Raw genomic sequence first — 12818 nt, 5'->3', positions numbered from 1 at the left:
GCGCATAAAGGCGCCATCCTGCCCCACTGCTGGACACTGACTGTACTCGCCACTGCCCCGCAAAGCGGGCGTGCGTAAGCACTGCAAGGGGCAAGCCCCACACGGTTTGGCACCGCGAGCCTCCGGCTCGAACCCGCAGCAACGTATACCAGCCGCTACTTCGGCAGCCCCCGCCTCGCCAGGCTCTCGTCAATGATAGGCGAAGAGCACCGGGACCGCCCCCGCCTCACGGCCCGGCCCTCACGGAGACTCCCAGCGCGCCCCGCGGCTCCAGCCTCCAGCAGGAAGGACGGCCGGGCCAATCAGCGGCGCGCTTGTTGCGGGGCGGCGCGCGGTGAACACGCAGCCGTTAGAGAGGCGGGAAGGCGCCCCAGGTTTGAAAGCTGCGGGTGCGACCGGGCTCGAGCCGCAGGAGCGCGGCGGCAGCAGCAGTACCGCGGGAACTCTGCCGGTTGTATCCCGCCGCTGCGGCGGCAAAGGAAACTTACCTAGCTACCGCCGTCACGGGCTGGAGACGGAGGCGACGTAAAGGAAAAGGTTATTGGCAACTCGCGCGGGATCAAACCGAGCCTGAAGCTCTCCCGTTAACGTTGGGTACAGTTGCTGTGGTTGGCTTGCGTCTCGGCACAGTGTTTGCTTATGCGTTGAAGCATCATGTCTGCTGTAAAGACGGAAGATGAAATAACCGTCGTTGAGCGGGAAATGAAAGAATTTTGGACTGAATTAAAAAGCGTTTATGGCGCGGAACAGATCAATCAGACTTTAGCACTGAGAGACTCGTGCAAGGAGTCCATAAAGGTGCTTTCAGGTAAGAACACGTGTGTTCATGGTGTCCCGTGTTCTCCACATTACCGTCAGAGTTCGTCAGGTAACTGCAGTCTCTTCTTACAGAGAGATGGGCCAAGAAGCTGAAAGAAGGGGACCTGATGATTGATAAAATTCAGGAGTACAGAAATGGTACAGTATGGTGTTTTACTTACTGTCTCACTTTTCTGAAATTAACTGAATACAGCCGGATGACATACTTCAGGTTTTAAAAGGTAACTTGCAAAGTCACAATGAAGATAGAATCAAAGCCAATTGCATTCAGACACAAGATGTAAATTGCAAGTCAGGAGCTATTTGCTGCAGAACTTAATTGCTCATTCAGAAAAGATAAAGGCTGATTAAAAGTTTTCTGTACAGTGTTTTCATTACTGAAGGACGAACAGGTGATTACACTTAAAACAAGAAAGTAAATTTGAATACTGTGAGGCTACTTGTGCCTCCTAATAAAATACAGTCGCTGGTCTAGGATTAATAGCTCAAAATACTGTAACTGAATTTCAGAATCTCAGGAAAAAATAGGTGCAACGTAATATCAGTGAGTGTTTCCTTACCTTAGGGGCTTCTGTTGAGTAGTTGATCTGTGAAGATCCATCATCCTCATGTTTTGAAGATGTAACCAGTTCTGGCACCAGAAACCTCTTCCATGTCACTGAAGCATCAGAGGAGCTTGCTTCTCTGAACAACTTTTTTCTGAACAACTTTTACTTTATGCTAATATTTGATGCTCTTAGTCATGCTGACTTTTATATCTGGCTGAGCTAGCATGCATTTCACTAGATTTTATTCAAATAAATAATCACAAATTATATAGGTAATTACTAAATAGTGGAGTCCTACTTAATCAGCTGTAAATGTTCGTATTTTGTTTCCTGTCAGAGATTCTCCAGCAGAACAAACACATATCAGAAAATGAAAAACATTTGATGGAAATAAAATCTAACCTAAACCACGAAGAAGAGCAAAATAAGGAGTTGACTGACAGTATCCGAGAGCTTAAAGAAGAGTTGATGAAGAAAAAGGAAAGTAAGTAGAGTTTCTTAATTAGAGGAGGAATTGTTTTCAGTGCTAGCTCTTGATGGGCTTTTCTGCTGTTTAAAGCTTTGGTGTGCTTTGCTAACCTTTACTTTCATATTTTTTGTGATTTTTAAAATTCTAGTAATATCTTCAAAAAACAAAGCTACTAAGGAGAGAGTGGAACGACTGTGCAAGTCTAAAGAGCTGTTTGAAGAGCGGCTTGGATTGGAAATACGCAGAATTCATAGTAAGTTATGTTAGTTTGTTTGGTTTCCAAATGCACTGATATAATCTGGTTAACGCTGGATTATGCAGTGGAGTTGCAGCTCGCACAACTGAAGAATTGCCTCAAATATGCTTACTTGGGCTTCTTTAGTGCATTATATTGAGTCATTTTCCTTTCTTTCATTACATTTGTATACACCACTTATCACTGACAGTATGCGCTGATTGATTAGCAGGCATAGTCTGGGCCTGTGTCTGTGTCACTATGTCACAGTTGCTTTTGTTATGTAATAGCAGTTCAGATAATCTTTGTAAAGCTAAGGAAGCAATGCTTAGTAACTGCCAACTCCAAGTAAGCCTCTCAAATGACAAAAGATGGGTATATTAAAACACATTTATCTTGCAAAAAGACTAGGTTTGCTGAATTTGCAAGTATTCTAACTGTATCTTTATACTATGTTTTGATTCATTGCTGAGGCTGTCCATCCAAAGTTAATGGTGTTAACGAGTTGTTTGTTTGCTTTAGATGAGCAGTTACAGTTTATATTCAGACATATTGACCACAAAGATCCCGACAAGCCATATATGTTTACCCTTTCCATAAATGAACAGGGAGATTATGAAGGTATGTGAATTTTAAGTTCTTAAATATGAGGACAGAATCTGATGTGCATATTTGAAAAAAGGGAGAGACAGCTATAAGTACAGTTTACTTGTAACCTTTATCTTCTAACTTAAGAGTGAAAAAAAAATGCAGCACTAATGTTCTTAATGAAGTTACCCTTGCTTATAAAGAAAATTTATCTGCTTACCTGCACTGTGCTTCATTTGTGAAGTTGCTGTTTACTTTGTATCAAGCAAAGCAGGAGAGAGATGCAGGGACAGATGGATGCTCCAGTCTCTCTGTGCCTCTGGGTATGGAGAGAATAGACTTCATTTTTCATTAATTTAAGTCCAAACTTTGTTGAAGTGAAAAGGTTATCACATGCTGGGCTACATCAGTTTTTAATATGCCCACCTGCAGGGCAACAAAAATGTTTAGGAATGCATTTCAGTCTTTGAGGCAGGATGCAAATTGCTACAATTGAAGCAGGAGCACAGCACCAAGCAGGAGGTCTGGAAATAAAAATAAATAAATAAATACATTGTGTGTTCATTGGAAGCTTTTGTTTTCACTGAAAGAAAATAATTTAATAGATTCCTCAAAAATAATAAGTGAAGGTAAAACAGAACACAGTCTGCAATCTATATAATTCACAATTCTGGAAAAAGCACATATACTTTTAATAAAAATTATCTAAATTTTCTAACCTTTCTTGTTTTAGTGACTTCATGTACTCCTCCTCTGGATTGTATATCAGAGTTCCAGCTGAAAGTGAGAGAAACTAACAATTTTTCTGCATTTATTGCCAACATCAGAAAAGCGTTCACTGCTTTATCTTTTAAACAATCTACTTAAAATTATAAATGCTTCTAGCTATGAAGCACTTTTATTTTTCCTTCCTGTGCTGTGAAAGTATGTATCTATCCATGTCTTACTCTAATTCTCTAATTTCTAAATAAAGAAAAATAATGAAAACAGTATTTTAGTCCACTGTTATAAAAGAACATTTTAGATCATTTTTGGAACAACATTATAATCAACTGCTTCCTTAACTAAGTGTTTCCAGACTTGCAAATATGGATACGAAGCAAACAGCTAAATTTTCATTTAAGGATGAGTAAAAAAAAAAAAAGATGAGTAATGTATTATTTCTGTTTGCTTTCTGAGATTGTTATCCCAAAAGGAAAGTGGAAACCAAATGAGCAGAGGGTGGGAGGTGGGCAGTCATAACAGAAGTCCAAAGCAAACAAAAAACATTTGTGCTAGCTATAACTATTACCAAAAAATAGGAAAGTTATACTTTGAGTTAGGTTAGTAGACCAGCCAGTATTTTTTTTTAAAGGCATTCCATTAGCTCTGTAATTCTTACTTGTCTTCTCTCATAGAAGTTGTGACTGCTGTATTACTTGTGCATTGCTGGTACTCCTTCTACCACCTTTCTCATATAGAATCCCTCATCCTCCATGTTACAAATTCCTGTCTCTTCTGACTTCTCACTGTCTTTGTCACCCCCCTAATTCAGAATGCCTGAATTCATTTACAGGAATATTCCTACCCTTCCGCGTCTGCCTGTGCCAAGCAATTCTTAGTTGCACTGGAAAAAAATATTTAACAGCTCTTGAGTGCAAGCAGAAAGGCACTATGCAACCACCTTATTTCCATGCTTTCAAATAGAACTTTCCCACGAGGAGCTTACATATTGCTTAGGTGCACTCTGAAGCATGTCATCTTCACAGGATGAAAAAACATCACCAAAAAAGGCTCTAACAAAGACAAGCAGTCAGACTTACTGCTGTTTTCTTTCCATCTGACATCATTTCTTCTTTTCATGTTCATTCCAGGCATGAGTAGTTGGTTTATGGTTTCTAACGAAATTACTTTGCCAAGATTGCTCTGTACAGAACATAAAATAAACAACAAATAATTCCTAGGCATGTAAATTCCAATGCGGTATCGGCTAGAAGAGATGTGCCTGGTTGTAAATATTCTGTGCGTACCCCTAAAGCAAGCAGTTTGTGTGTACCCTTAAAACAGTTTAAAATGTTTATTGTGTGTAACTTAAACCTTTGCAACTCCTTTTGGAATATCAATTCATTTGAATAATGAATGTTTTTATTTACCAAGGCAGATTAGATGCAGATTTTGCTTCCTCTAGAAAAAAGCTAGGCATTCCAAAGGTGGGTAAAGGCTAGAAAGGAATTATATGCAGTATATTTGTTTCTCTTATTATAAAACACAAAGTAGAACTAACTTGTGACATCTCAAACAGCCTACATGCTAGTTGAATATTTGTCATAAATGCTTAAAAGTTTTCTGCCTTTAGCAATTGCACTTAAAAATCTTCACACACTGTAATGTGTCATTTTGGAATTTCATGTTTGTTACAAAGTTGCACAACACATCTTTATCCAATAATAGCAGGGCCAACTAGGAATAATAATATATATTGACTCAATAAATGTAATTATTGGGACCCCAGGATACTGAATAGCGCACAGACTGAAATGTCTTAAAAGAGCTTATGGGACAAGCTCTTGAGCTTAGAAGCAAAATGCAGCTCAGAGACTATTACAGTCTCCCTCCAGCTGGAAGTGTTCTATCTTTTAGTAGGATCACGGCTATCTTGATCCAGAGAGATTCTGTTTTTGCAAAAGTCAGGCTTTTTAAAATTTAAATAATTTGCACAACCCTGAATATTGCCTTCTCTTTCAAATTATCTACCTGTACTCAGCTACTGAGGCTCAAGCTGAAATTCACTGACCAGCTACTACTACTGACAACAGAGAAAACTGCTAGTGCGCATCAGCATGCATGCTCAGAGCCTCATCAAATTTACCTCATAACAAAAAGGAAAAAGTATTGGATTTAAAATATATTAAATGTGAATCACTGTGAATTTGAGGGCAGATTTGAGACAGAATATTAAACGTTAGTGTTTTAACCACAGTCATGATAAGCTAGCTGGAAGTCAGATTTGAAAAGAAATTGAAATACTTTAATTCTGGCTAACAACAGTTTTATTATACATCTACTCAAGGCAAGACTGGAGGTGGTTAAACTGAGCTTGTTGATGTTTTCTTAAACCCTCTTGCACTTTGCTAGACTTCATAAAAAGCAAATGAATAAGTATTAGCTACACTCGTGATAATAAAGGACACACAAGTTATGCTGTGCTTTCATCATGTTTCAATTGTTTTATATTACTATCTTCCCTAATGCTTCAGTAAACTTTACAAATGTATTCAATACCCTGAAATTGTCTAAATTAGTCCCACTGTTGTAATTCTCTAAAATCACTGTGCACTCATTTGTGAGTGATTTAAATTCCTGCTGAACTTGATATAACAAACCTATGCATACGTAAGTCATTTAGTCCCACAGGCAGATTACAGTATATGTTCTATCCTTATGAATAAACTATACTAAATAATTATTGTAACACTCTCTTACCTTTTTGAAAGAAAGAGTTGCAACCCAATTATACATTAGGCTTTACTGCTGAAATAGGATGTTATGCCTAAAACGTTCTGGGAAACAGCTTTGATTGCCAGACAGTGAGAATTCGTTCTTCTTGTTCTTATTATCTCTAATCAATCTAAAAATTATCCACAAAGAGCACTTCAGAATCTTGAGCTTATAAACAGGTTGTTCCAGAGGCAATGAAGCTTGGCTTCCCACAGATCTGTTTTTGTCCATTGGCACAAACAGTGCCATTTCTCTTCACAGCAATATCTCATCTCTTCTTTGCAATCTTCCTAGTGAGTGTGAGCTTGCCCCAGTCCTCAGTTATGCTATTTTCTTGTCTGGTTGGCTGCTGCTAAATCAGTAGGATAACAGTTGTGCTTTGCTCACCCTTCCTTCAGTGTGGAGCATGGATCTGTGGCTCTCCCCTTTACCTGGCTGCTGATTTCTAATGCAGCTATTAGTGTTTCAACACCATAACACTATTTGATATTTCATATTTGAATTGAGCGTTAGATTCCTAAATTTTTGGAGATACTATGTTATAATGTTTAATCATGTAAGTGCACACTGTTTTTCTTATGGCCTTATGTATATTTTAAAGTGTCTGTGCACTGAAATGATGAATTGAAATAAGATGCAATTAGCGTTAATCCAATTTCCCTTTTCTCAGATCACAGCACGTTGAACAATGCTAATTGCTATTGACTCACTTCTTGGTAAGGAAACATGCGCTTTGGCTGACTTGGCTCAATAAACACTTTTGCACTGAGTACTGCATCATGGGCCCAGTTCTTCAGTACCCTGTATCTTCTGCACCAGAGCTTCAGCTGGAATAACTGTCTCAGCAGAGAAAGAGGCCTGTTAAACAAATACCAATTATTTGTTGCTATTGCTTTGACTTAGAAGCATGTTGCATTTACTTAAAACCAAAGGCCATTATCAAAAAGATTCCAGGCATTTGAGACCAGACTGCATACAACGTTTCAGCTAAGCAAGGAGAACATAGAAATGATAGAGGGGGGACCTTGTGAGTGGTGTACTACCTTTTAAATAAGCGATTATGTCATCTATTAAAAATAAGAACAGGCAAGTAACTAATACTTACTCTTCCAAATGAAGCTAACAAGACTGCGTGTCTAATTCCAAGCCTGACACAGACCCATTAATGCAAAGACAATGCAGCAAATTGATGATTCTATTATTGTAACATTAGCCACCATTAGCATGACTTACCAGCCTGTATTATCCTATACTTTGTGCATAGACAGACAAGCCATCTGATAAAATCCTGTTTCTACAGGAAAGAGGTAAATCTCTTCTGACACGCAGTCCTCAGTGCTGTCATCTGCAACTCTGCAGCAATTATCTGTCATTTTAGGCTCCAGACTTCTCAGGAGTTAGCCCATGGTTCTGACAGTCTGTTTGGAACTGCAGGCACCACCTTCACTAAGTGCTCTACTAGTGGCACTGCAACAAATCAAGAATACCAAATTTGCAGTCAATGGTCATCAATTTATGTAAGAATATTAGTTTATCTGCCTCAGCTGGTCCTGTTGAAGTTTCCTTCCACTAAAATTTCTCAACTGTACTGGTAGGTACAAAACAGAAAATCCATATATAAAGAAGGAAAACTGAATAAAGAAATAAGAAAGGGGAGTGATTACAGCATAGAAGGGACTAAAGGAACCTGAGCACAAATTGGCATTCTCTTTTGTGAAATACACTTCAGAAGGCAACATACTGACAAAGGTAAGCAGTATAAAATAAGATAAAGGGGTGCAAATAGCATCATGCAGAACAACAAAAGAACACCAAAAAAACACCAGCATGAGTTAGGGAAACGGCAACTCTCTATCTGCACTAGAAAAGCCTGAACTGATGGTGCAGATCAGAAAATCCCTCTATGCATGCTCCCAGGTTCTGCCCATCATAGTGTGATGAACTACTAAGAAATTTGACCACTCAACACTTAACATATCTGGATTCCTTCCACTCACCTCCTGTCCTGCAGGAAATTGTCTCACAAACAGCAATCTGTGGGCAGTCACTGTTTTAGCTCTTCCAAAGCAGCACAGACCTCCTGCATTCTTCTAAGAACCACCAAACTTCTTTTGCAGATTTTTACAGACTTGAAGGCAGAACATCAAGAAATTCTTGTTGTTTTTTCTTTCTTTTTTTTTTTTTTTTTTTTTAATTCACTATTCTGAACCGTTTTCTGTACACACTTGCTGTCACTTGTGCTACATAAGTTGAGTGGTACACATGGAACAGGAAGAAAAAGACATTAAACATATAACTGGATAAATTCCTGAATAACTAAATCTTCCACTACATCTCTTAAATTAACAAGAATTTAAATGATATACTAAATCTGCAAGATTTCTTTTCTACATATTACCATGGTGACATATTAACAACTGCAGTAGTTAGTTCTTGAAATACAGTGTAAATCTCCAGACTTAATTATCTTCCAGAAGAAAAACTTCCATCTGATGTGTGGATATTTCTATATAACTGGTTCTTCTGTTTTGCAAAAACGTTGCCTAATTTTTCTTCTGAAGTTGTATGAATGTTTCTATGCATCTCATCATTCAAGTAGTTCCTCATAGTGTTCTAATGCTGCACCAGAGGCTGCCTGATGGTGGTATCTTGTAAACTTTACAACTGTGAGCATATGAAAGAAATTCCAACTCAGTGCACTGGAGTTGCTGCTTTACCAACTGACCATCTAACCTGAAACATACAAAAGAATATCCATTTTTATAAAACTCTGTCCAACTAGACTGAGAAAAAGACAGCTCTTCTGAAGTGGGTAAAGCTGGACATTCAGAAATGATAACTTCCAGGATTTTATATTTGAAATACTAGCAAAATGTCTATTTTTCACAGAGAGAACTTGCTCTTCTAACTTAATGATATAAACCATCTCAACCAAGAAATACCAGACAATACCACAGTGACAAGCACTGCAAAGATGCATTTGGTCTGTCCTAAAAATGCTGGCATCTGCAGTGTGGATAACAACCTATGAGTTAAAAAAAGGAAAAATTGTTTGCATTTCATGCAAAAGAAGGCAACTGACAGTACATTCCTAATATTTATGTTTATTATGAAAGTGTCTCCAAATTAAAATAACCCACAATATTAATTGGTTCCAGAGACTTTATGAGGAATTTATTTTCCATATTATAAAAAGAAACAACAAAAAAACCAAACTGAGTTAAACACAAAATAACTCCCAAAGTTCTACGCAACTGCTGTACATAAAAGGACTTTCAGCTAGCTAGAACATCACTGTGTCTGGGACTGTGGAGTTCCTACATATCATTGCATTTCTGAAAGAGTTGCTCAAGCACCGGATCGTAATGAAAACACAGCTGAAATAGTGTCATCTGCCTCACTCTAACCCTGACTTGCAACAGGCAGTCAACATGCACAATACAATATGAGAGCTTGTCTATGAAACTTAAATCCTGGGTCTACAAGAAGATGAAGTTTAACAGAAGCTATAAAATGTCTTTAATTACACAGATCATTTTAGGTTAGGTAAGAATCGTTTTGTTTTTTTTCCAGCTCATATATAATCACTCTCAGCTACAAAACATCATTTCATAGCCTTTTCATCTATTTTTCAAATTGAAAACAATTTTAAAAACAGAATTCTGTACAGACACATTCAAACACTGTGTTTTCATTGCAACTACAGTCAGAAATCTTTACAATTTAAAGGCTACACACATATGCCACTTTTCCAAACTTCCATACAGGTTTTCCAAAAAGAAAAGAAATAAAGAATAAGGTTGTCTTCCTGAAGTTCCCATTAGTTCCCTGCTCCAAATCAAACCCATCAAAGCAAGTAGTACAAACTGGTTTTTCTTTATGGTTTAAAGGCAACTGTAGTTTGCAGAACACTGAAGTTAGGCCTAACAGGTTTTACATTACAGGAAGGATAAAAAGTATTCAACAGCTTCTCTTACAACAAATGTCACAAGTAGTAGACAAATAGGAGACATAGAAAAATGGATTGTAGCAAATAGATTAAAAAAAATACCAAAGCATCAACTATAGAAAACCAACGTCAGCCCATATTTATCTGAGAATACGGAAGGCTGAGCTAATGAAAAGATGAACATAACAGGCATTATGTTTCTTAGTAGAATAGGCTGCGTAAAACACGCAGTGTCTAAATCACCTCAAGTTGATCACTGACATTTGCTGTGGGGTAACAGCTTTTGCTATTATGGTCCATTCAGAACTGTGAAGTGATTTTCATTCAAAACAGACACAGACTTAAGACAAGAATTATTTTACTATAAGCAAAGCTTTAGTGCATGTACTTGGGTCTCAGAAAAAAGATTTGGCATCAGCAATCATAGAGAATGGTCCCAGTCTAAAACAGGAGCTGAACACATCTGAAGCTGTGACACCTGTTTCAGTTCTGCTGGAGTTAAATAACACATAGAAAAAATACAAAATGGCAACAAGGAAACAGCAGGGGACTTTGGTATTATAGAACTAGCACTATTTAACAGCAATCAAGATCCAAATGACTCCAGTGTTCACCACTGTTGTTTCATTAGATATTTCTTCGTTTTCTGCAATGTTTAAGTGTTTGCTTTTGTTTTGTTTTCTTAAGAAAAAAACCCAACATATACACTTTTTTTCTGGTACAAAACATGACAATATGAAAAGCAGTAAGCAAAGGGAGACCTGAATCTTACTTTAATATACTCTGGACTGGCTAAGGAGAGAAGAAAAATTTCTACCATTACTAACAAACTCTACACATCACTTCCTCATTTTTCTACTTCAACATCTTAACCACTGTGTTGTGTACTGTACTATAGAAAGAGAGCATAAAGGTTGTAGACAAAAAGGTTACAGAATACAAACCCTCGTTTCTATATTCTACAGAAGGTATGAATATACAGAACCTTTTAAGATATCGCATTTACCATGAGCCATGCGAATCACTTTAATACATTTTCAGGAATATGTGTGATTATCCTTTACATATGTAACAGCCTCCAAAAGCACCTTACGAACCTCTTCAGCAAAGAAGCAAACAAATTCAACTGAAAAGGAAACAAGCGCGCGATATTGTCTGGAAGATGAGGCCAAAGTTTTGACATCCATTGGCCAAAGCAATGAATCAAAGCACGCTGCCAAGTATGATCACTAAAACACTTGGTCGTTCTCAGTAAGGACAGAAAAAAAATTGTATAAATTCTTAATCTCCATTAAAAATTGTTTAGCAAAGTTTAGTTAAGTACTTGAAACTTCTTTGCTCTCACCCCATTTTCACGAACATGCCTTTTGAGTATGAATAACCCTGTTACTCTGTTACTCTGCCTATTTTCTAGACATATTTATACTTATTCTAGGCTGCTATGAATGGACTTCAAAAAGCCTGATTTATAGGAGATAAGTTACTGGGGGGTCAGATGAACCACAGTAGGTATTTACATGCTTTAGTGCATAACAGATACAACTTAATTTAGAATTCAAACCAATTTCAATTCAAGTTTCAATCCAAGTTACATTATTTAACAATGGGGATACACTAAGCCAGAGGCAGTTAGTCAACTCCATTTGTAATACTGATTGTAAGTCTGACTCAATACTATACAGAACAGCTGGTGAGGATCGACAGGGACCAACATTACTTGCCTCTTGTTTGGAGACTGTTAATGGGAACTGTTTTCTGTCCAGATATCAAAGACGTTACAGTAATGTAGGTGTACACTGACAATTTAGAGCAACATTCTGCCCCCATATAAAACAAAATATTTGCCAGAATGCCAGTTTTGTAACTATCTTTGCAAAAGGGAAATCCAGTAGAGATAGAAATGAACATCATGAAGGAAGCATGGTCAGGCCTATTCATCAGAAGCTGGTTGGCACTGGAACAATATCCTTGGAGCAGTGGTCACAACCTCACGTGGCCAGAATTCAAGGAACATTTGGTCAAGATTCTTAGACATAGGGATTGAATTGTGGGTGGTCCTGTGTGGAGCCAGGAGCTGGACTAAAAGATCCTTGTGGATCTATTCTAACTCTGGATATTCTACAATACTAAGATGTTATTCTCAATGACCGGGTCAATTAGCAAATCAGATTTTAGAACTAATAATGCTTGTTCAACAAATCCCAAGATCATTTTGTTTTAAAACCATAGCATAATCTTAACAATAATTCTTAAACAATGGCCATTGAAATACTGTGGATGGGATAGTTTCTATTGCAATCATGGTATCTTCATCTGTATTACATGCTATCTTCATATGTGTTACTTGCATTAAAATCAGAGGCACAGAAGACAGATGAAAAAAATTAGAGGCAAAGAAACTTTTAGAGGAGAGGGAGATTTAAATAAGACTCCCTTTCTCTCTCAGATATGCTCAGGGACATACAAACTATGAAACTGCTGAATAATAAAGGATGCTGTATAAGTAGCAAAACTGACATTTTTTCTCCCATGATTTAGAAGATTTTGTTTTCTTACCTTTGTTTTCTACTAAGAGGTGGTACGATTTTTCATTCATACTATTCTGTCCTTACTTTCAGCGCGTCATTTGCTAATGTGCAAACGGTTCCTATGAGTAATAAAAGTTTCAGAAGTTTTCAAGACTCATAGGTGGAATAGAACAATTTTTTTTTCCCCCCAAAAAGAGAGAAGTGG

General features: G+C 37.7%; 2 protein-coding genes across 2 annotated transcripts in view; one reads left to right on the top strand and one right to left on the bottom strand.

Moving 5' to 3' along the window:
• Positions 1–550: 550 nt before the first annotated feature.
• Positions 551–12818, bottom strand: part of CERS6 (ceramide synthase 6) — a 123672-nt gene continuing 111404 nt past the window's right edge. Inside the window, exons 12-20 of the mRNA XM_090143959.1 lie at positions 12642–12732; positions 8535–8869; positions 8134–8376; positions 7370–7603; positions 6122–6994; positions 4462–4564; positions 2880–3183; positions 1380–1601; positions 551–661 (exon numbers count right to left, since the gene is read on the bottom strand). The gene's annotated coding sequence lies outside the window, so the exon portion shown is untranslated. The remainder of the gene's footprint in view (positions 662–1379; positions 1602–2879; positions 3184–4461; positions 4565–6121; positions 6995–7369; positions 7604–8133; positions 8377–8534; positions 8870–12641; positions 12733–12818) is intronic.
• On the top strand, positions 655–3651 carry SPC25 (SPC25 component of NDC80 kinetochore complex). The gene is made up of 6 exons (XM_031599527.2): positions 655–808; positions 892–957; positions 1705–1851; positions 1985–2089; positions 2594–2692; positions 3393–3651. The coding sequence occupies exons 1-6, from the start codon at positions 655–657 to the stop codon at positions 3524–3526; spliced, it is 705 nt and encodes a 234-aa protein (XP_031455387.1). The 3' UTR covers positions 3527–3651.

The sequence above is a fragment of the Phasianus colchicus genome, chromosome 7 (genome assembly GCF_987193195.1).
Source record: "Phasianus colchicus chromosome 7, bPhaCol1.hap1.1, whole genome shotgun sequence".
In the NCBI taxonomy this organism is placed as follows: domain Eukaryota; kingdom Metazoa; phylum Chordata; class Aves; order Galliformes; family Phasianidae; genus Phasianus; species Phasianus colchicus.
Note: the sequence above shows the minus strand (reverse complement) of the source record. Positions and strands in the feature narration are given on the sequence as shown.

What these genes read in the sequence shown, in the direction of transcription:
- SPC25 (XM_031599527.2), top strand. Translation starts at nt 655, where the DNA reads ATGTCTGCTGTAAAGACGGAAGATGAAATAACCGTCGTTGAGCGGGAA. An exon ending in AATTCAGGAGTACAGAAATG is followed by an intron (nt 958 to 1,704) that starts GTACAGTATGGT and finishes GTTTCCTGTCAG; the next exon opens with AGATTCTCCAGCAGAACAAA. An exon ending in GTTGATGAAGAAAAAGGAAA is followed by an intron (nt 1,852 to 1,984) that starts GTAAGTAGAGTT and finishes TTAAAATTCTAG; the next exon opens with TAATATCTTCAAAAAACAAA.